The sequence below is a fragment of the Falco cherrug genome, chromosome 3, assembly GCF_023634085.1.
Source record: "Falco cherrug isolate bFalChe1 chromosome 3, bFalChe1.pri, whole genome shotgun sequence".
Lineage (NCBI taxonomy): Eukaryota > Metazoa > Chordata > Aves > Falconiformes > Falconidae > Falco > Falco cherrug.
Genome location: NC_073699.1, coordinates 44144666 through 44169444, shown reverse-complemented (window position 1 = coordinate 44169444; position 24779 = coordinate 44144666). Strand labels below are relative to the sequence as shown.

General features: G+C 38.4%; 1 protein-coding gene across 5 annotated transcripts; it reads left to right on the top strand.

Moving 5' to 3' along the window:
* Positions 1–242: 242 nt before the first annotated feature.
* Positions 243–24779, top strand: MTFR1 (mitochondrial fission regulator 1). 5 transcript variants are annotated; one of them, XM_055703743.1, is made up of 8 exons: positions 243–396; positions 6879–7021; positions 10447–10545; positions 16008–16126; positions 18823–19064; positions 20855–21107; positions 21289–21451; positions 22783–23118. In XM_055703743.1, the coding sequence occupies exons 2-8, from the start codon at positions 6956–6958 to the stop codon at positions 22978–22980; spliced, it is 1140 nt and encodes a 379-aa protein (XP_055559718.1). In that variant the 5' UTR covers positions 243–396; positions 6879–6955; the 3' UTR covers positions 22981–23118. The 5 variants fall into 5 exon arrangements, with proteins under 5 accessions (XP_055559718.1, XP_055559719.1, XP_055559716.1 ...); XM_055703744.1 differs by having other exon boundaries at positions 244–396; positions 23036–24779; XM_055703740.1 differs by lacking the exon at positions 243–396 and adding an exon at positions 405–536.

Below are 24779 nucleotides of genomic sequence, written 5' to 3'. Positions count from 1 at the left end.
GCACGTCCGACACCGTCAACTCCCCCACGCCACCGGATCGATAACGCCCCGGTAGCCCCGCTATCCGCGGTGCCGCGCTGGAGAGACCCCGCCCCCTTCCACCGACCAACGACCGGCAGCTCCGCCTACTGGAGAGGCCCCACTTTATTGGAGACGCCATGTCACGTGATCCGGTGGAGGGGTGGGGCGGTTTCACCTAGCTCCTCTGGGCCCAGTGGCTGCCGGGTAGGTCACCGCGCCGTAGCTGTACCGAGGGCACTCGAGGTCCTGCCTCCACGAGCGCGGCTGCTATTGGTCGGGGTGGCGCCTGGGAGGCCGCGGGTTGGCTGCTGGGGAGGGAGTCGCGAGCCACGGCGGAAGAAGCGGGTCAGAGAGCGCGGCCGTGGCGGACGGCGGGTGAGGCGCGGGTGGTGAGGCGGCTGGCGCTTCTTCCCTGAGGCGGCCCCTTCCCTGAGGCGGCCCCTTGCCCCTTGCCTGGGGTGGCCCTTGGGTCTCCACTTCCTCCTGGGCAACGCCTCTCCTCGCCTTGGTCCTGGGTGACGGGTGGTGCGTGAGGGGGAGCGCGACCCGGACCCGGAGGCTGCTGCGCTTAGCGCGGCTCTCCCCGTTTGCTGCAGGCCGCTGCCGCCGCTGGGCTGGGCGGGGCTCGCTCCGCTCCTGCGGCTCAGCTCTGGCCCCTCAGACCGGGAACCCTGTGCCTGGGTGGCGGGGTGGGGTGGGTTGCGGGGGGTGTCCTGCTGTGAGGGGCCGTAGGGGTGCTGCTCGGCTGTAAGTGTGTAGCCGAGGGCCGACCCGGGGCAGGGCAGGTAGCGGCCTTGCGAAGGTGCCGTACTTGCGCTGCTTTTCCAGGGAAGCAGAGCAGCGTGGAAACGGCTCGGGGTGTTGGGCTCGGAGCTGTCGTTTCTGCAGGCAAGCTCACCGAAACTGAAACCCTCGTAGGTTGCTGTGATGGGTTGGAATGACAGGTCACGGGAAATCACGTAAATAAAAGATGAACTTTGAAGGAAGTTTTTTTAGGAGGCTTTAAAATACAGAGGCATATAGAGGGAAAAGGAGGCTAATCTTAAGGGGTTTGCTTGCCATCAAAAGTGGTTCCAAAGAATGTTTATCAATATGATGATAGGCACTTTATACATATACATATAAATATAAATATTTTCTGTAAACTTTTGATGCTTACTTTGTGTACCCTTAGTGATACTGCTGCAGTGCTCAGGTTCTTCTGCAATTGTTATAAATAAGTAACTTGCTAGATACTTGGGTTTATTTTCCTTTGTAAGCTGTCAAAATTCCAAATACTGAGTGTGAGTACGGTTTGAATGCTGATATCAACTGTAGTGCATTGATCTCTGGCTGATAGTGTCAGCAAGACTTTGTTAACTTTTACATGCTGTCCTCAAGACAGCTGTAGTCCTGTAGCTCTTGTGAAGGCAGGACTTACAAAGACTAAATGAAAAGGAAGTAATTGTCTTCTAATACCCACCGTGGTTTACCTAGGTGATAAAGAAAAAAGAAGGGAGCTGAGTTTTCTGCACATCACTTCTAAAATCTCCAGTTAATTGTTGCTGAATCAAAATGATTTTTTTTCATAGAGGTTGCTAGCTGAAATAAGATCAGTATGTGTAGAAACTCAACATTGTTAGAAAGAGGGATTTGGGGAGGGGAGGAATCAAACGTTTTAAATGTTTTTTAGACAGATACACCCTTTTGTTAATAAAATTTGCGTGCTCTTGTTTCTCAAAGATACAGCTGAAGTACTGGCATTCATAGCAATGACTAGGATGGTCTATGTGTCTGGCAGGAAAGCACAGGTATATGGTTATGTCTGTATAGTATAATACTGTATGGGTTAGAGATGCTGAAAGATTTCACTTACCTCTCCATTGTTATCATAGTGCACCATGTAGGTATAATCTCTTCTGAGCAAAGGCTTTTGATTAAACTAGTCTTGAAACTTGGATGTTTTGTTCTCTGTCCTTAGTTGGCAAGATGTGGTAGCATGGGTAAGATGTGATGAATACAGTTTTGCACTTTGAGGTATATATGATTTGGCTATACTTTTAAGAAAGCTTTAGCAGCTTGTATCACAAGTGTGTGTTATTTTCAATTCTTGCTTTAGATTTCATGCTGATACTAGTTTAGATAAGCCCTTGATTGTCTCTGTAGCGTTCACTGACTTTTATCTCTCTTTGCGTGTCTTTCCAAACAGGTGTTTCTGATAGTAGGGTACTTCATTATTTGTGGCTTCCAAGCCAAAAAATAGACCTCTGTATTTGGCTGTGTGATCTTTGCCAAGTACTTATGTTACTTGTAACTTGTCTATGTTGATTTGGGAGGGGGTCTGGTTCTTTATCAGAAGATTCTTCTTGCCTGTTTGGCTTGCTTTTGCTGTGATAATTTTTTTTTTTTGCTTTGTCTTTCTTTATTACTTTTTTAATATGATTCCTTATGGATGTAATTTCATGAGATGAGCTTGAGTCATGTGTCTGTCTCTTTAAAGACTGTGAAGATACGCATGCCCTGTTTTCCTGCTAAAATAAGGAGGAACCTGCTTTTTTTGCATGTGGTTTTTGATGTGGTTGGTATTCCTTTGAAACCATGCTGCTTTGAAAATTCTATACTCTATGTTATACATAACCTTTTGATTTAGAGACTAGACCTTTCATTTTTCAGATTTCATGCATTTGTTTATGCTTTGTTAAGACTGATCTGCTGCATCAAGCCCATTAAGTCATTCTCTTATTTTTGTGTAGATCTTACATGAATGCAGGAAACTTCCTTCACTAAGAAAAATATGAATATCATATTTCTTTTTAAGAGCGAAAACTCATAATTTGAAAGGGACTTGGACAAATACAACATTGGAAAATACATATAGAAGAATTTCAATTCAAAAGCAGTTCTATCTGATTTTTCTTTCTTCTCAACTTTCATGTGTAGGACTCGCTAGAAAGTCTGGCAGAGGGCTCCATTTTGTGTTTACCTAGTATTATGCCTTACATCTACAGCCTCCAAAGCCCTTATATTTATTTAATTAACAGTTTGTAATTTACAAGTGGTATTATCTCTCAGCTTTGTAGACTGATACTTGATATGACAACATTGAATGAAACCTGCAAGAGTGGTTAGGAAAGTAGAGTCAAAAGAGAGTTCAGGGAGGCTAAAGTAAGAATCCTGATACTCAGAAATATAGACCTCCTCACTTCTGAACCAAGGAATTCCTGCATATTTCCATATCAGAAAGAAAGTTCTTCAGCATTGCTAATTTCTGTTTAAGTAGAGTTTTATAATTGAAGAACCTATGAAATTCCAACTCCCATGTGCTTTATGCAGTGAAATTTTGCAGTAATTCTTTGTGTTACTACTCTTCTAACCTCTTTTGGTAATCTTGCCTATGACTACTGCTTATTGTTGTAAGAGTTTTGCTTAAGAACAGCAAAAGGACCATATTTTGTAGCAATATTACTATCACTCAGGGCATTGTATTGTAGTAACTGAGTTGTGGAAATTTTAGGGTAGTTTACTACTATTTTTAGTTTAGGTAGCATAAAGAAGGTAGAGAATAAATAAAATAACCATCAACATTTTAAAGGATGTATTCTAGCTTAATAAAAACAATAAACATGTAACTCCTGCATCTGAAATTGGCATGTATACAGAGCCTTACAGAAGAATTTGCTAATGTTTTCATTCTTGCTGTCCAGCAGTTTCTTTTGGAATGAACCCTTTCTGTTCTTGGCACATAAAATAATTGTGAAATAACTGAGATTAATGAAGAAGGGTATAGTGCAATATAGTCTGGAAGAGGTGGGCATGAAGTTTGCCTGGGGATAATTCTGGAGAACTAATAGATCTCATAAAAATACCAAGCTGTTATACTTCGAAGCATTTTCCTTTCAGATCTCCTTTTAGATAACAAATTAACTGGAATCTCTTAAAACTTGGTAGTTTTCCTTCGTGCCAGGAACTAAGGAAACTAATCCAGGAACTGGTTGGTACTCTGTACTCTTAGAGATTGACTTCGGTCACTTTCTTTTGCAAAAGCAGAGAACAAGTAATTGACAAGAGCAAGGAGTTGATGGACCCCAGTCTTAGGTACTTTAAGCATTTAGACTACAGAAGAAACAAGTGATTTATAATATGAACTATATTCATATAGATCTTTTTTCCTGAAGTAGTTGTTTTGTTAAATGAATGCTTTTTGATGTCAAGTCATCTAAGTCTTGGAACCTGGAATTATAAAAGGTCACCTAAATGTTTTAGGACAGGGTAAGTATTTTGGACTATTCCTGATGCTTTGTGTCATCACACTCCTTTCATTCCTGGGTCACTGAACAAGTTTCTAAAAGTAATCACTAATCTTTCAGAAATTGCTTTGGCTAATTTCAGAGATGTTCAAGGTGAATTTCATTTGACACTGTTATCCTGGATGTTTATAACTTTTCAGTTATCTGTAACCTGTTCTAACATCTGTCTCTCTCTTTTCTACCATATTCAAGTGAAAACAGAGAATATACTGACTATCTGTATCACTGGTTGAATTCTTTTGTCTTCAGTTACATTGTGCCTGTTATCTCTTGTCTCCTGCTTACTCCTGATACATGTGTAGGATTTTTTTCTTACGCCTGTAAGCTGGAACCAGTTTTGTACCTTAGCCTTTTTTAACTTAACTACTTCATATTCACACTATTCCATCATCCTAATATTATGCTAATTTTTTCCTGCATCTACTTTTGGGCCTTTACCTGGTTATCTCGTCAGTTTTTGTCTCATTCTTTTACCTCCTTGCCTCTCAGTTTCTTGAGCTCATGGAAACTTTTCAGGCCAGCTCGAATTCCCTTAGAAGAAGTTCTAACACTCTTCACTTCTGTCCAGGTTGTCTCTGTTTAATTAAAGACTCTGTCCTCCTTGTTGATCAGAAACAAAGTAATACCTTTTCTTCATTTCCTGAAAAAAAGTGACTGACTGCATCTGGGGATTTTTAAACTAATGACCTGGCTATCTACTGAAAGAGCAATGTATCAGGATGTAGTCATCACTTTATAGTCCTATCATATGTCTTTTCCTGCCAGCCCTGTCCTTGCAGTAGCTCAGCAATACAGTCTTTACCCTTTTTTCTCTGTCATTCGAATGTCTAGACATGGCTTTCAGTTTTCTTCTCTTTGATTTCTACACTACATGTTCAACAAGTCTGAACTTTGGAATGAGGCGGAGTGTATCACATGTATTGCACTTTTGGAACAGGTTTCCCCTTTTAAAGGAGCATTCTTATCTCTTTTATGTCACTGATAGTCTACAGTGCCAGATATGATGCCAGATCTAATATGGGGCACATAGAAAGACTTGTATTCTTCCTGTTTTAAAAATACAGCAGGTGCAATGTGATCAAAGATCCGTACAGTCCATAGAGTAGCTTGCCTACGGGAAGGGTAACAGATGCCTAAAGGAAGAATAGATCATGTAGATAGCAATGATTCCTTGACAGGCTTTTCCATCTTTCCATAAAGAAGTCTATGGCATATTTATTGTGTATGACTGTACCTTATATTCATGGCTATCTGATAGATAGCTCATTATTCTTCCCTATTGTTTTTCTTATAATAGTTGGAGTTTCCATTCTAATCTCTTGGTGATTGTTTCAATTTTTTATTATTATTTTTAATTACTTTTTTAATCTTACATTTCTATTAGTCCTCCTTTAGGTGATAGATTAGTACTTTCTTCCTGGTTTATTCAGAAACAAAAGTAAGTCCTGTTAGGAAATGTCTTTTACTTTCTGTGGGCATGAGAAACTAGTATCAACTTTTTTTAAGTCTGTCTTAAAAAAAACCACAACTGTAGAGCTGCACTGTTCCTGCCAAGTTTCCACTAAAAGCAGGTTATTACTAAGGAACTGTAAACTTGAAAAAAACATTTGTAATAGAAACGGTGATGGTTTAACTGTAATGCTTGTGGGCACTTCTGAACAGCTTAGCTTTTCCATTGCCTGACGAGTACCTCCTTGCTGCTACATTGTTTTAGTCATCACTGTATGTACATATATAGTGGCTTCAGCAGCACTGTTGTTCATACTACAAATACGTTGCTCAGGGTGGTTCAACAGTGTGTTGTTTATATCCTGATAAACAAAACAAACAAACCTAAATCTATGGCTTCCCTTTTGGTTTTGGTGGCATATGTATCTCGGTGGCATCCAAGTTATGACTGCTGTAGAACACAGTTGAAGAGCTACACTATTTTCACTGGAGGAGCAATAAAACCATCTTGATTTAAGTAAATGGTAGTACATAGACACAATTTGAAATCTGGCCAATTTTATAAATCACTTGAATATTTTCAGGTCCCACATCACTACTTATTGTCATTTTCTTGCATTAGTCATTTTTCCTTTCCTCAGTTGTGGGAAAAAGGAGGGAACAACAAAGCTGTCGGAGAATGTGAATGAATAGAGGTGATCAGCTTTCTCTAGTTTGTTCCTGCATGGAAATGAGTTTTAGGTAGGAGTATGGCCCTTTAATCTTAGTGCTAGTCTCCAGCTGCAGGCATTCCATAGGGTTCAGTGCTCACTTAGAGTTGTTGAACACCATCACATGTCTTAAGTTCCAGTGAGCAATCATTTCCCCAGCTTTTTAATTGTTAACTTTGCAACAGCTTTGATGTCTTGAAAATGACACTACTAAAAAAACATTGACACCTGTATGTAAGAAAATTCCTTCTGAATGCTTGTGCTTTGCAGTACTAGCAATTGTTGACACCTAACGTGTCTTGGTTTTGTAACTGTTTCTAAAGGTTGGGGCTTTTTCAGGACTGCTTGCAGCAGTTTACTTCTATATATGTTTGACAACATGCATTTAAAATTCTTATGTTTCTCTTTTCAGAAGTACTATGGAACCTCTGCAGTCTTGTAGGTTTGGAAGGATTAAATCCAAGTTTGGAAAGGCTTTTTCCATTCCAAATGATTTGCTGGCTTAAGCGCTTAATTAGGATGGCTTTTGAACAAGTTGGATTAAACATGGAATCAGTAAGTGTTTCAAACTTGTTTGATGTTTTCAGAAGATCGGGTGTAGAAACCACTTTGTCTATTTTAGCTTGTGCTTAGCTATTCCATGAGAACACTTTAAGTATACGCAACCTGCGTATGATTCTGTGATGCTGAAAAAGTAGAAGCTTACTACTTGGGCTACTTGGACACTGGCGTATTGAGTAATATATGTGTTAAAAATACCATGCGGTTCCTTCTAGCTCTAATAAAAAACCGTTTACTTTGTAAACACCGTTTTTCATGTTGAACTTCTATGTGTTTTTTGAAGCTGAAGGAAAACTTTCAACTCTTTTTTTAACAGTGATATTAATTCTTAAATAGTCTTACTGCTTTGCTCTCACCTTGGAGATATGAAAAGCCCCCTGAAACTGAGAAGATTATGATAATTGTGCTATATTTACCTCTCCTGAAAGTGTTACAGTGTTACAGAAAGCAAGATGGCTGTATTCTTTACTGGGGAAACAGAAGAATGTGCATGCATAGCTCTCCTCTTGGAGGAAAGTGTATACAGAGTTTTCTTTGAATGCTTAGAAGAGAGTGAGATCTGCTACGTATTGACTCCTTTGTCACTGAGACCTTTAGGAAGCTATTTTGGGTACAAGTATTGATCTCAATGCAGTAATCCCTATGAACTGTCAAAATATTTTAATGTTTTAACAATGGAGAAATCCTTAACAGCTGTGTGTGGTACTTAGAAGGGCAGTTCTTACCCTGCGTTGTTGTGGTAGAACCTTTTATAAATCATGGGAATCTATGGAAAGCAACATGTTTATATGTTGTGAATTAAAATTAGCAATAAGAATCTGTATTTTAGGATTTTATTCAAACTTTGATCTGAGATTTCATGCAGTATAACTTTAAAATTCAGAGTATGAGAATATGCTGGACTACCATGGGTGTTGCTGTGGTCATTGTCAGCAACATCTTCCAACCTAAATGAATGGGGGAAACAAGTTTTTAATCTGTTTACCTCCATTCTTTACTTGTATCAAGCTTGTGATAATGCAGTTACATTTAAAATGTCAGCTGTTTTGGACAAGAGCTGAACACTGATGCAATAAGAGGGTATGACTAAGTAGTATTCTGCAGACTTGCTCTGCCAGTGCGTCAAGTCAACAAGAACTTGGTAGAGCAGTACTGAGACTTACTAGCTCAGCTGAGCAGTATGCTGACTTCATTTGCCTACCTTGTGACACAGCTTGCATGCAGTTTTCTGAAAATATTGTCCCGGCATATCTTGAATTACCAAAACTGAGTCATTAAAGTTTTGGTGCACCAAACCACTGTTGTTGAACAACCCCGAGGGCATTTGAGCACCAAATATTTTTGAGGATCTGGATGCTAGTCAACATCTTGTCTGTGGTCAATCTCTAAACAAGTTTTGCCACTTGTTTATAATATGCTGCACTTATGTTGGTAATACAGCATCTAGTCTAGGCTCTTTTGCTGTTGTGGAAGTAATTCCATAATTAACTAAGCCTTCTCTTGGCTAGTAGTATTTTTTTCCAATGCAGCATCACTTTGAGGCTATTGCCAACAGTGCTGCTTCTAACATCAGAATCTGGTGTGTAATAGTGATGCTGTGTTACTGCAATACTGTTTGATCAGTAGCCTTCAAGAAAAAGTCACTGACTACCTGCTATTTGCTCAGGCATATAGACAAACATTAACATGGTAGGCACAAATGTGAGGTGTTTGTTTGAGGCATCAAAAATGCAGAATCAATAGGGTACTCTATTGAAAAAAATTGTGTCCAAACTTAGCAGCATATTAAACAAGAGAAAGTATGTTTCATGGAATGGAAAAAATGGGTCCGAGTGGATTAATGACAAAGTCACAACTCTGATGCCAGGATCTAGCATAGCATACATGCTAGATATTTTGTCATACACATTTATTTTGTCAAAATTTATACATTCCAGTAAAGCCAGAGGGAGGAAAGATACTTAGAAACAGGCAATGTGTTTGTGTAACGTTTCTGAGAGAACATAATCTGGGGATTCATACCATGGAGCATAAATTTTTGGTTTTAATGGAACCTTCAAAATCTAAGAGTAGTGACCTTTGCGTAGTATATCAAAATGTTATTCAGCTTTGTGTTGTGAAACTCCCACAGCTGCACTACACTAATCACACGGGCAATATTGCCATGCCAGATGAGGGTTGTTCCGGTATTAATAACCTGGATTTTATCTAAGTTTTCCTTGTTGGGCAACCTTCAAACAGGATGTTGAGTTTTCTTGAAGCTATGAGCCTTTAAAAACTAAGGTCTGAGTAGTAAATTTATATCTACAGCCATAAGTAAACACTAGCAAAGTTTTTGAAATTACCATGGAGTGTTCTAGTTGTTTACTAACTACATACTCTGAGTTAGTCTTCCCATTATGCTTTTTCTTCTTTGTGCTGTTTTTGTTGCCTTTTCCTATGCTGAAATCTTTCTTGCTTTCTGGGGGGTGGGGGGATGGTTTGTTTTGTTTTTTTTCTTCTGTCTCATTTTGCAGTATTCTTTAATACTCATTTGCAGTATTCTTTAATAGGATTAAAGTCTCGTTTTATTTCATACAACTATGGTAAATATTACAGTAAACATTCCCATCGTTAAGTACAACAAAAGAAAGCACATTCAAATCCCTGTTGAAACAACGTAGAAGAAACCTGAATTGCAGTAGAAACAATTTTTATGAAGCCAGGTGTGTTGAGGTGCTGTGGGTGGTTTTCTCTAGGTGAATGTATATGTTTATTTTTAGGACAAAGTTTCATTTTTACATATTTATTTGCCCCCTTTTCTTTGCTCTTTAATTTTACAGTTATATTTTTATGCTTTTGCTAGCTTATAGTTATTTTTATTAAGATTTTTAGATACTGTTCCAGAGTTAGAAGAGCTCTTAATTAGAAAAAAGATACTTCAGGAGATGTAAAATTACATAACTTCATGGATTTTTCATTATTGAGTGGCTTTTCTTGAAGCCCATTAAAAAGAGGTGCCTGACCCTATGCAGATTCTTTATTGTCTTAAAAATGGACAAATTATGCTTTTGAAGATGCTTCCAACTCTTGAATCCTTCTGTGTTACCTGATCTACTGCTTTGAATTTAAATTTAATACAAAGGCTGTCTTGAACTTAAACGGCCTTAGCTAAATTGTAATGACAGAACCAAATTTTGTGCCAGTTTGGGTATAGTATGTAAGGAGTTCACTGATAGAAATTTCATGTATGTAGATTCTATTCTAGCATGAAAGGAATAACTTTATTTATATTTATATATCAATTTAAATATATATATTTGTAGATAAATATAAATATATTTAGCACAAGCATAGTATGGAAGGATAAGGGAAAACTATTCCAATACGATATAAAAATCAGTTACCTAACAGCCGGCTTCTTTTTCATTCCCATCTAGGTGCTTTGGTCCAGCAAGCCTTATGGTTCATCTCGGAGTATTGTAAGAAAAATTGGTACTAACCTCTCTCTCATACAGTGTCCAAGAGTTCAGTTTCAGGTAGGTGTTCTCAACAGTTTAGAATATGTATTTCACTATACTAATAAAGGGATTTGCTCTTGCATCAAGAGATTTTAATCAAATATGCAGTTCATTTAAATAAATGACCATAGAGGGTTTGTAAAAGCAGAATATGATAAACCAGGCGTGTAGGAGAATTAGCTTACTTCAGTTCTTCCCACTTGCAGTTCACGTTTTTTCCACATATGGATTCTTCAGCTTCTGTACTGCCTGAAGCCTGAATCCATGTTGCTGTAACACATATAATGAAACCTGAAAAAAAATTTTCCCTAAGGAACTTAAGAAACTCTAAAATGAGGCAATACAGTATTAAAAAGTTATTCTTGTAAAAAAAAATACATTCATAAAAGTGAAGAGTTTGAAACTTATTTCTATGAACAGTATTTACAAGCTAGGCTTACAGTGTTACTTAAAAATATTTGGGAAAATAAATAAACTTTATCAGAAAGTAAAAAATTAGTAACAAGATAACATGAGTACCTTGTTTGCTTTTGGTTTAAATACAAGGCTAACGCTGTGTGGTGATAGGGGAACATCAGTTCTGTGCAGCTTTCTGACTTCTTTGCTTTTAACTTCAACTGCATATAGTGGGACGGTAAAGAGTGAGGGTAAAAGCTTAAGGAGGAGAAAACCCCTGTTCTTTCTAACAAGTCTTTCAGGAACAGATGGGAAAGTGGAAGCTGTTACACATAATCTCTGTGTGTGTTAGGGATAGGGGGTGGGTGTAGAATTGGAAAAATCTAGTGTTTGAAACTCGAGCTGAGAGAGGAACGTTTCTTGGGCTGAGCAAGGGTGGGGAACATAAAGATGAATGGTGGGAATCATCACCCACACTAAGACAAGGTAATTTCCACATAGCTAATTTTTTCACTGTTTAAATTAATTTCTTTGTTTTACATGAAATGTATGAACAATATGTAGACTTGAAATTACGGTAGCAAAATCACATAGTTCAGATTACTATAAGAAGCCTTTTTGGTGTGATAGTAAAAGTCATCCTGACATTATGCCTCTCTTTAAATAATTACATTGAGAAACGAGAGGTGCAACCATCTCCCACTACTAGTGGCTTGGTGAAACTTAAAAAATAAGTATATACATTGTGGGGGTAGGGATTTGTGCAGGTAAGAAGGGCAACAAAATGACACACTGGATTTAAACTTCTCAGTATATGATCAATAGTAGCTATGGCAGCAATAAGGCTCCGTGTGCCTCAGGTTTGAATGGAAGTGAAGTCCTCCCATAACGTGTCTGATTTTCTGTACTGTAAAGGCCATACAAGGGAAGATGATGCTTATTTGCAGATAGTTAGCCAAATACTACCTTCTCTTAATATGGAACATAAAACAAGACATTTCTGTTTTGCGTTCTTGTAAAGAGCTGTAAGATACATCTGGGGAGTCTGTTACTGGGTATTTTTGGTGTTGAAATAAAAATATGTGTATGTCTTCGTCTGAATTCTGTGTTACAATAAATAAAATATTTATCTTTTTTCCTCTTAAAGAGATGTTCAGTCAGTTTTGTGTAGATTTTATGCACATTGAGTATAAACATTCCTCTTCTATTAGATGAAAGGAAAGGATCCTAAAAATAGAAGTACAATTGTCGGTTGACGGAATTAGAAATACAAATTTCAAAATACGAACCTTGAAACACATTAACTATTGAAACAAATTAACATTTATATGGTTTATGCAGGCTTTAAACACATATATAAACTGCTGAACATGTAGAAGTGTGATGCTAACATCTGTTTTTTATGTCTTTATCTCAGCACTAAGATTCTATAGTGAAGTTCAATACTGGTCTCGATCGTTTTTATGCTGTTGCAACTGACGCTTTCCTATAGCTGTCTCTTCCTCTTTCTTTCTTGCCAGCTTTAGCTATATTATGAAAGGACCATGCACAACCTTGCTGTAAGTCATTTTATTTAAAAACCAAAGCAAATCTTATTTGCCTCATCTGAGGATGCATGTATATAATCAGTGTTTCTGACTTTATCTAAGAGCAATAAACTTTCCACAGATCTTCATTTTCCTTATTATACATAGATAAGAGATACTGAAAAAAAATCTCTGTTATGTTCATTCTCTTCTAGCATGCTTTATTTCAGCTAGTGTGGAAAAAAAGAGTAGTAGCTTAACATTTTGATTTTTGAGGTCTACTGACTGTTGTAGTATCTATCTCTATGGATCTCGCCATAGTCAACATCTAAATTAATTGGTAAATGCTGTTTATTCAACAAGTGATGGCAGAGCTTACCTTTATATACTGTATATGGCATGAACAAATGAAAATAGTTCATACAGTTCTTTTGTATGTCATATTTTTTAGGTTTATCTGTAGTTTTTCGGAGAAAATAAAGTTAAACTTACCAATATAGCCTAGGTAGATTCAACCTAACCTACAATACTGTCTCTCAAGATAGTATCCTCCGGCTAGAGCATCTCTGTTCTGTTCCTGTGCTTCTCCTATTTGTCTGATGGAAACCTGGCAACTCAAAAGAAGTCTTCTAAGGAATTGGTGTGCATGTAGGAAACATCAGAATTTACTGGGCTAATTGGAAAAATCATAGCAAGTTTTCTTACTTGAAGAAGTATTTCCAAATGTTTAATATCTAACTGTATTAGTAATTTGAAATGAGTTTTTATTCTATCCTTAAATGTATATATAAAGGAATGTTTGCTCTACTTTGTATTTCCTGGAGTCAACAAAAAGTAGAGATCCTGCTTTGATGTCCTGTTAAGCAGTGTTTCTCTAGTGTAGTGGTTATTATGTTTGCCTGACATATGAAAGGTCCCCAGTTTGAAACCAGGCAGAAACACGGGGCAAGACTGACTCTTTGGGTGTTGAACTTATTTATGGGTCCTTTCCAACTCGAGATACGATTCTATGGCATCAGCCAAAATTGTACTGTATGTGTAGTCTTTTCTTCAGAAATTCATGGATTAATGGGTCTGAAACCCATAGGTGTGCATGTGTGTGTTTGCAAAACAGAGGCACACTAAAATAGGCCAAAAAGCCTCTGACGCAAGAAGTGGGGGAAGCAACTACATAGTTTCCAGAGAAGGAAAAGCGGGCTGCTTTCACTGCCATCCAGTAGAACTGGGCCTCTGTTTTCAGCTCTCTGTTCTCCATGTAGGTGCTGGCAGAGCAGTTATCCAAGTTTTCTTTAGCTGAAATTGACTGGAGGAATAGGGTAATCACAGAGTTGTTTAAGCATCAGTCTACAGACAGGCAAAGATTTTAAGAGTTTGATGTTGGCTTTTAACCTTTAAATTAAAGTAAAAAACTAGCATTAACTTGAAATTCAAAATCTGCTGCTGTGGAAGGCTTTGTTGTTTTTAGGGATAGAGAAAAGAAACATCTGTATATGGGGTAACAAAAAGATTCTGTTTACATATAAATACTAATAGAAAAGGAAGAAGAAACTTGCATCACAATATAACAGAAGGCTTGCTACTAAGTATTGGATTGGAACTTACTTGTCTCATAATGCAGGAAACCTGGCAGTGGTAAATGCATTCCTTACTGTTGATTTATAAATTAATTTTTTTTATGCAGTTATGTGTAGTGCCTTTATTTAAATATGGCTTCAGTTTTTCATGGTAATAGTTCCTCATGTGGCCATTACCGTCAGGAAAATCTGTATCATCTATAAGAAGTAGCTAATGTACTACAGATTTTTAAAATTGCCATTAGTATTAATACAGATGCTGTGGTCATGAAGATGACATTTTATTTTAAAAAAGAAAAAATCCAAGGAAACCTCAAACAATGGAAATCCTAACATGCAATAGAGTATTCTCTAGACTGTTTTAAAGAGAGGCAGAATGTGATGGTATTAGCCACAACTGTTAATGTGATAAACATATTACCATCTGTGCTGATGCTACCTGGAAAAAACCCTGTTGTTTCCAAATTATCTGATGGTGCCAATACACACTCCTGGGAGCTGTGATAAAGGCTTGCATACAAGTTGCAAGAGTGTGAGGTGAAGATGACTAATCTCAATTTCCAAAGCTGTTTGTAACAACTCCTGGGGAAAAAACAACCCCACACCCACAACTCTGGACTGGTGTATCAAAGGCTACAACTAAAATATTTGTGGCTGTTCTTCAGAAATGGTTTCACCTCATCCAGACTGCAGTCCTACTGTGATAGGTCTGCTGCAAATTCAGATTAATGATAACATTTCACAGTTGCTACTACCTAACAGTTTCCTCTGACAGAGGTGAGTTGCCTTGAAAATTGACAGAAGGGCTAACGGGCTGGATCCCGGCTGTCTTCACAAACTGTTATATACTACCACCGTGCTTGTCAGTATCTTGGCCACTACCAGCAGCAGGCAGCACTTAAACAGCTGCAGTGGCTCGTGCAAGTTTGGCCTGTGGATTGTACATAATACAAGCAAAAGAGGTGGCATAGTTGCACTGGAGATAAGTAACTCAAGGTGACAGACTGAGCAGAAGAAATTACCGGAAGATGTTTCAGTAGCTTTTATCTGCTAAAATACTGAGCCCAGGCTGACACCGAGTCCAGTGTCTTGAGTACACATGCTCTTGTCTAACCTGGAGAAGCGCCCAGTATTTCAAAGCAGGTCTGAAACCATTTTGTATAGTTGTGGCTATGGAGCATGTATTGATGGTCCAAACAGTTTTTCAAATCTCCATTCAGGTCAATTAACTGTAAATCAAAGACGCGTTCCAGCCTCTGGAGCTCTGCTCACCTTTGGCTTCAAACAGCTATGAAGCTAATGGCAGAACCATGCTGGAAAACGGTCAACTTGTTTGGCATGCTGTAAATAAGATTGTTAGCAAATGGTGTGTTCTGTTACGACTGCATCCTACCTCTCACTCTAAGTCTTTGTGAATAGTGAACTAGTGGAAATGGCTTTTTGTCATATTTTTTTTTTCCCTGTGTGTAATGTGCACACGTTTATTCTTGTACAGAAATTCTGGCAGGGTAGGGGAAGAGAAACACACTTCAACAGAATTTCACCTTCAAAATAATACTAAATCAGAGCAAAAGACTTAAGAAGTAGTAGTAGCCTTAATGTCTTTTTTTAACTATTGGTCATGCATATAATTTAAAAACATATTATTTGAGTTAATATAGCAAAGTGCTTGAGAATGTTGATGTTTGTTTTTCTTTAAGGTAACGATTTGCATTGGCATTCACTAGTGTCATGTGATAGTATATGTAATTAGCTGTGAACCTCTGTAAAGTGTTCAGCTGACTAGATTGAATAGTTTGAAGTCAGTGAAATTGTTCTGGACTAAGTCCAGGACAGAAATAAGTGTGCTGCACCTACAGATGCGTTTCATGCATGTATGTGTTAGTAGTTACATGTAACCTCACTAAAAGTGTTGGATAAAATAACTGTGGCTTGAGCTGGGAATAGTGATGCTAAAACCTTTAATCTTGTCTTTAAAATTTAGCTTACTTCTCATGCCACAGAAGGAAACCATCCTAATCAACTTAGAGAAGATGCAGTGGCGTCCTTTGCAGACGTGGGATGGGTTGCTCAAGAAGAAGGTGAAGTCTCTACAAGGCTCAGGTATGCTCCTCAAGTCTCTTTGAACTTCTGAACTGAGAGGAAGAAACCTAGCCTCTTTCCAGTGAGAATCTACTGTGGATTGCTGTTAATGGAGAGCACTTGAATGCTGGGGGAAGAGAGAGGGAAGAGTGACAGAAAAGGTAGGATCTTGAAGTAGTAGGTGTTAGACTAACAAGATTTTGGATGAAAGGCAGGTTTGAGAACATATACAGGGAAGACTGGTTTATTTGCTTATTTATTGCAAAGAATTGTATGTGGCAGTTTCAGGCAACCTTGTCCCCACAGAAATGTCTGCTGTGGTATGGAACAATCGATAACATTGATTCTCCAGTTCTCCTGAGATTTTCATTAATATGGGGTGGTGTACTGTACAGCTTCCTAATTAGCAGCAATGGTCATTCTGACAATCCAATAATTGGCATGCCTGCTAAAGACAGTTAAAAACTTAGGGGTTATATTTGGTCTTTAATCTTCATAACAAAAACTGGCAGGGAAGCCTGTGAACAACTCTGTCCAGAATGATGGGATTGATACTGTTGTGTTGGACCAAGAGTACTGCACAGCACTGTAACTGCATGAAACAGGTTGGCTGAAGTAATGAAGTTCTCTACTCCAACTTACCCAAATTGCTGCTCAAACTAGCCAGAAACAAAGGTACGGTTCTGTAGTGCAGAGGAAGTTTTTCTTCTAAACAAACTGATCTTCCAGAGAAAGGCACAGATTGTTGGCTTCAGAGATTACTGGAGGATACTGTTCTTAATTTGAAAGCACAAAATAGGTTAGTAATGACCTAGATACCCTCCAACATGACTTGCCACAGTGAAGCTTTGCATAACAAACATTCTGGCACTGCCACGTTAATTTCACAAACTCAGAGGGGAGTCACAGAAATCAGTGCTCGTTGGGAAAACACTATTGGTAAAGTCTGTTTGATGTGAAGGAAATTAGCCGGCCAATACTACTTTTGTTTGCACAGAAACATTTTGTTTAAGGATTGAACTGTAAAGCTATTATGTTTAATGAAGATGACAGAGAGAGTAGCTCTTTGTTGCTTCAAAGAACCTGTTACAAAAGATGTAGGACTTACATATTTGCTGAGAAGACTGCATGTGAAGGGGGGAAGGGGGACAGATGGATGTGGGATGGGACTAAAATAATCCTGCAGATACATGGTGACCTTAAGGCAAACAGCTTATAGTGGAGCATGGTAAGTGAATTACTTAGCAAATATGAGTATTTTGATGTGCACTGGTTTATTACACTGTGCATGGTATTATGTAGTTGAGCTAGTGTGCATTAGGTGTTTTCCAGACATTGGAAATTCTCTGTTTCGACAAGATCACAGAGGTGTTACTGTTAAATGTATATTCACTGTATAATTCAGTAAACAGTCTTGCATAGTTTTTTCTGCGAATGCAGTTTTATAGAGGAAGCAACAAAATGACAAGCCGTTTCACCCTTACCCCTAGTCAGAGCCTTAGGGGTCTGTCTAGAGCAGTAGGGCGGTCACACCAGACAGCTCAGGCATATTTTTCCAAAATGTTAGATTCCAATCAAGGCATTTCCTTAAAACATCATTACTACTCTCAGCAGAAAATACTCTTTGTTGTTTAGCTATTCTGTTCCTTTAAAGAGTTTCTAGAAGGCAGGTTTTAAAGAGTGAAGTGACCACTGGTGCCTTCCACCTTACTTATTTAGGGAGAGCAGGGAGATGGCTGCCATAGGAGGTATCCTGTTCTTTTCTCAGCTGTAGTTGCTCTCTATTTCTACCTAGATAACAATACCTGAATTTTAACATCCTTGATAATAGTAAATTCTGCTTGATCAAATTTCTGCAAGTTGTGCTGATGTGTTCTGTCAGTGTCATGGGAGACTCACATGTGTATCTGGTCCTGGATTGAGGTGGTCAATATCGGGCTTGTTTTAGCCTTAAATCTTGGCTCTTGCTCTGAGTCTAGTACAACTGCAGATCTGACGTGGTGCACATTCAGAGTACTTAACCCATGCATCCAGAGCGATGGGGCTCTTAAGCTGTATTAGTCTGGAGCCACTCTACACATTTTGAGGAGTTGTACCACTAGCCACAGTTCTTGCTCTCATGTTTGAATAAATAATGGAATCCTGATGTGCCTGAGAAGTTTTGGGATTGAAGTTAAGGAAGATTGAGGAGCTAAGTATGTGGTCATACATTGCAGTTATAATGTTTGTGATAATCTGTTGTCATTTATACTTATCTGTATTCTACTTATAGAGTAATGAAATAGTTTGGGGTTGGAAGGGACCTTTAAAAGTCATTTAGTCCAACCCCCCCTGCAATGAGCAGGGACATCTTCAACTAGATCAGGTTGCTTAGGTACTAAATAAACAGATAAATTCCAACAAAAAATACAGTAGGTGTGAGGCAGACAAATAGATTGGGAGTGAGAGGGACTGTATTCCCTTTTTCTCCTGAAATCAAGGATTCCAGAAAAAGCTGGCTAGGGGAAGAGAAAAAATACAGCTAGTGATGCAAACGGAAAGGATATGAAGCTCTTACTTACTTCAAGCTATATAATGTCTTGGTGGAAGTGATTTGTGTAAAGACAATTTTGAAGTCAGGCCTTTAACTTGTATGCCTGGTTTGTACGTAATGTTGCTTTAGTTTTACCTATTACAAAGCCTTTAGAAAAAGGAATATTATGATATTTTTGTTACAGGTCAGAAGTTTGGTCAAAAACAGCCCAGCCTTTTTCAGGTGAACTACATCATTCTGGAAAGTCCCCGTGCAGACAGAAGCTGTTACCAAACCCATTGGTAGAAGAACCAGTGTCCAGGAGCACAGTGACTGCAAATGAAGAAGCTCTGCAGAAGATCAGCGCTCTCGAAAATGAACTAGCCACTTTAAGAGCACAAATAGCCAAAATTGTCATCTTGCAAGAACAACAGAACCTGACAGCAGGTATTAAACTTGCTTTACTTTTAGCAAAAATTAGTTAATGAATTTGTCCCTTCTATAATTAATAATATTCTAAATTGTTTTTGTGAGATACTGCAATGCTGAACTTCTCCATATTGTTTTGGTCAGTTTGATAGACAGACGTAGCATACTAACCAAGGGATACATCATAGGTCTTGAAGACGAGAGACCTGCCAGATTTTCTGTATTTTCTAGTATTCCAGAAGTTTGTCACGTTTGTGTGGAAATCTGCCAGAATTCTGAATCTAAGGATGCGTAAAGAAAGTATTAAACAGCTTTCACATCAAAGCTCATGATAAACATGATGGCTTAAACCAACTAGAAGAATGGAACTTAATTACTAACACTTAAGTCCTCCCATCTAGTAGTGAAATAGACTCTGATATCATGAAGTAATCATACAAGATGCTGATTACGCTTTTGGAATATGTATCATACATCTCAACGTTTATGAAATAAATAACCAGAAGGGAGAGTAACTGCTTACTGGAATCATCTCTGGGATCAGACACATTGTCCAGATGGAACCAAAAGTGGTGCGCTGTTTCTGGTGGTAAACGGAATAATTCTTCTTTTTCTGACTTTCTTCTTTCCATCACCTTTGACTGCCTTCCAGTTCTAAGTCTACCATCTCCAAAGATTAGTGGGAGATGTCTCTTGTTGACTGCTGATGACAACCATTGTTATTCACCCTTTCCCAAGGTCACTTAGCAAGTACAGTTTTGCCTATGTTTACATATAAAACCATATCCTGATCTTCAGATGATTTTCTTTAGTTTTTGTCTGTGAACTGACAGCAGTTACTTTATTTCCTTAACTGTTTGTGTTCAAAAACTATTAAATAGATCACATGGTTTCTTTCCTGAATTATAATTCTTCTGTGAGTTTTGTGAAGTCACTAATAACTTTGTTTTTCATCATTTTCCCTTTACCTTTATTTATTAGGAAAATTAATTTGGTGTTTGATTTTATCATCTTTACCTCCCTCTTCTGGTAGAATATGGTAATGACACTGCGCGTACGCCTGCATGTACACAGGCTCCTATATATTACCTATAGATATATGTTTACACACTTTATACTCTAAGCCTCAAAACTCTGGTTTTGATCTGGTTCTGGTGGTTTCTTTAAAGGTGCATTTGAGCAGGGGTTTCTTTATTTGTCAAGTTATTGCTGCTATTATAACATCGGTTTTTACCTAAAAGAGTACAAGGAACTTGAAATCAAGATTATTGTGAGAATATCTGTCTTCAGACAGATGAATTAGCAGGCCTAAAAATCCGTAACGCCAGAGAGCTGGAATAAGCTTCAATTTAAGCAGTATTTGAGTGCTGAAATTTACACTTAAAAATCTTGTATGGAAATTTCTTATTTGTGATAAATAGGAAGAAACACTGTTCACATGGCATATTGTATGTGACTTCCAGCTCAGTACCTGCCTCTCAGAAGAAAGTGAAATACTGGTAACATTAGGAAGAGAATATAACTGAAAGACATCATGACATCTGTCCCGTTGCAGTAAAGATGTGAATGCACCTAGAATATGAACTGGAAATTTAAAGAACACTTCTCACTCTTTGAGAAGGACTTTTATGTGGCTTTTCAGTTGAGTCTACGTAGGCGGTTTAGGAATGAAGAAGTTAATGGGATAATGTAAAGTAGGCAGAGGGGAGGAAATTGAAGCTGTTTTAGTCATATTCTTACCTGACCATTTGTGAGCTATAAGGCGAATTTACAAGTAAACTGATGTGTAATGCATGTTTTATTTGTAGTTGGGTCAAGTCCAGTTGCTTCAGCTGCTGCCCCTATTGCACCGCCGCCGCCACCACCACCTCCTCTGCCACCCCTCCCTCCCCCGGGCCTACAACAGAGTATGTCTGCAATTGAGCTCATTAAAGAAAGGAAAAACAAAAAAATGAACTCTGGCCAGAATCTGACAGAAAATGGGCCAAAGAAGTCTGAAATACCAAACATGCTAGAAATCCTCAAAGACATGAACAGTGTGAAACTACGCTCGGTGAAAAGGTAATAAATATAAATAAATATCAGTGTATTAACATTTGCATTAATGATTTGTTTTTATGGCTCAGAACTATTTTAGGGTGAGATGGATGCTGACGCAACACCTGACAAACAATGCAAAATCATTCACAACTTCCAAAGCTCTGTTTTGGACTATGTTAATGCTTCTCATTTTGTTTTCTAGATCATCAGAAGGTACAAAAGCTAAAGTGGCTGACCCTACAGATCCTGCAACATTAATAGCAGAAGCGCTCAAAAAGAAATTTGCTTATCGATACCGAGATGATAGCCAAAGTGAAACAGAAAAAGTGATTCCAAAGACTGAAACAAAGACTGAGGTGGTGCTGGTGAGTATTGTAATTGTGGACACATGCTCAGCCTACGTAATAGTTGCCATGAAAGCCAACGTGTGTCTTTCTGCCAGCATATGCAGATACCTGCAAGTTAGCATCCCTGTCCACCAAACCCTATGATATGCTATGATTTGTGGGTATCATATGTTTTTAGTATCGAGTCTTACGATTGTGTGCTCTTTTGGCCCCAGGTTTAAAAAGCCCTGTCGTGTATTTTCTAAAGAAAAAATCTTTTCTGTTGCCATGAGCATGCAGTATTTTCTAAACTCAGTTCTTAAGGGCTCACAGCAGAATAAAATCTGAACTGAGTTTCCTGTTATTACCAACATTAACCATTCAGATAGTGCACGTGAAATTTTGAAGCAAGATCCTGAAACGCATCAGCCATTCTTATGAATGCAAAAAGCAAACTGTTCAGAATGCCTGCTGGATCTTGGTATAGGGAGTTTCTTCTAATAATTGAAAATGCTAAGTAAATAAAAGCAGTTTCTTTATAGTGAAATTAGGAGATTGTATTTAAGATCTATGTCATGGTACAATTTAATGGCTTCTAGTTTATTTCAGATTTATTTGAAACTGAAGTAAAGGGCGGGTTTAAGTAGTGAATGTTCAAGATGCAGAAGCTTCTAGCAATATACACTTAAAAAGCGGTAGTTTAGATCAGTCCTTGAATCCTTGTGCTGTAGAACCAGAGATGAAGAGTAAAGTTACTTTTTCCTTTGTGCATTTGGAAAAATGCGCATAAAACTCCGAAAGCTGGCTCCACTCTGAATTAAGTTCTGAGGAAAATAAGCTTCCCAAGCCACAAGTCTCAGGACTTCTGAGTAGTACTTCCGCTTATTAATGTTGACTCACTTGCCTTCTGGTTTAAGTTTTTAAGGTATATTCCTGTAACATTCAGGCTGTTCTTCATAACTAAAAGGCTAGATACTCCCCAAGAATCAGCCACTTCTTTGCAAGTATTGCTGGGGCTTCACGGGAAAGAACATGAGCTGGCAATGTTTTATTCACACATAGGTTTTCCGTGACTTTCCAATTTTAAAATTTACAGTCCATCTTTTGAGATTAAAGATCATCAAGTCCTCAAAAAGCTAAGAAAATTGAAGGTTTGGATTTGTTGAATGCTAGAATGTTGATTAATAAACATTATCAGATGTGTATCGATATGTAACTTTTTTGCTAGATCAGTCCTCGTATGATACCCTTGTATGATACAGTTTTTAAAAGGACTTGCACAAAAATGCAGGAAAAGGTTAAACTGCTGTTAGAGCAACTAGTTGTCAGCCTCTGAAGGTAACTGCATCTATCTTACTTTGCTGAGGCAGAGTGAACTATCTCTAGTCAGAGCTGCTCCAGCAGGTGGTTACCTGCCTCATCTGAGCAATTTCAGCCGATTGCTGACACAACTTTCCCTTCACTTTGTGGCTATGAAGTGGGTAAATCCACACGCAGAGAGGCGGGTTGATAAAGGAATTCATCTCCGCCCAAGTTCTAGTTTTACTTACAACTCGGACGGATACTAGTTCAACCAGGTTTCTGTTGAAAGCAATCTGAACATGTTTCTGGTTTCCTTCTCAGTTCGGACCGCACATGCTGAAGTCGACAGGAAAAATGAAGACTTTAATTGAAAAATCTTAATACATTAAGATCACTATGTGAAAGATCTAAGCTGTTTTGTCTGAAATTTTTTATATTGCAGATAGCACTAGTGCCGAGTGGTCTCTTACAACACAGGAAAAAAAAACTAATGTGAAATGTACAATTGGGACACTAAATATGTGATTTATCAAGGGCAGTAAATTTGACCGTTATACTCAGGTATTAATTCTGTATTCAAACCTGGCTTTCTACTCAGACTTACGTGGTGGTCTTAATTTAACACTAAGTTATATGTACACAACATCCTTTGTGCATAACTGATCCCTTAAAAATTTATGTACATGTTAATAATGATAGTGATACACCTTTAAGTTAATATCAGTTATTTGAGCTCTAACTATGACTTGCACTACAGTTTATAGTTTGATACTGAACTTTTCATGTGAAAGTCTTTCTTTTAAACTTAACGAATTTTTAGCCCAAAGAAAACCTGAATGCATTCTGCTTCCTCCTGAAAGAAAGTTGAAAACTTAAATCTGCTGCAAAGGTCACCTGGTATGAGATATTTTTAGTAGTAGCACATTTTTGTGGGGAGTTGGTTGTTTGGTTTTTATGTGTTCTGGTTTCTTTTGGGGGTTTTTTTGTTTAAATGAGCTCGCAAGGGTAAGAGAGGAAAATCTACTTGTATCATCTTGTGACTAATGTAAAGAGTGCGTGACAAGTGAGTAAATCATGCTGTGGGAGCCTCTGAATAGGTAGTCCAGTGACTTTGAGATAACCAGTAGATAGCAGCAGAGTCAAATAATTAATGTCAGTGTACGTGTTAACTAGCGTAGAAGCGATGCAGGTAAGAAAAAAAAGGTATAAAGTACTGTGAGTGCAAATTGCCAAAAGTATATTGATCATCAGCTGTGCTAAGAGATGTTCACGGATACCTTTTTATCCCCAGTTGTCTTGGGTCCCTGGGTAGGTTTCTAGCAGCTGCGGACTGCACAAGCCCTCGTGGCCCTGTTTGCAGGGAACAGATAGTCATGAGCTGTTCCACAGAACCCGTTTGCCGGGGAGGCCCTTCCGGGGACTTCCCAGAGCAGCCATTTGCTGCCAGACCTGCACATCTTTGTCTGTTCATTCATCAGCCACCTGACTGAGCTGATGTCTCCAGCCATAGTTGTATAAAAGGCTCAAGTTAAAAATAATTCAGGTTTAGGCATCAGAAAGCTACACCCTGGCTGCACACTTGAATGAAGCCAAGGTTTGCTCCGACTGTAGATGAGGGTGGAAAAAGCCGAGTCCGGCTATGTCAGTGTTCTAAGCTGACCGGCTGCTTAGCCTCCAGCGAGACCCGGAACAAGTACAAGTGCCTCTTGGAGCTTCTGTTTTCTAGGAAAAGAAAAAGGCAGCACTTCTTAAATAAAGATAGCTAAATGGCTCCGACAAGGTTACCGAAGATGACCGAAGCTTTGCTGCTTGTGACTGGAACATAGAGCGTACAACCGAGGAGGATGTTTTCTGGTGGGAAACTTGAAAGGGTGTTGATATGTACACAATGTAACTTCATGCCAAAATGCTCTGCTATCAGCTAGCCTTACTGATAGGCTATTAAATCTTTGGCGGGTTTTTTAAATGCCTTTAAAACACCTTTTTGAAAGTTTATTTTGGTTTCAAGTTTTATATTTAATGCTTTATTGCCACTATATAAAATTAAAGGCTGTTTAAAAATAAA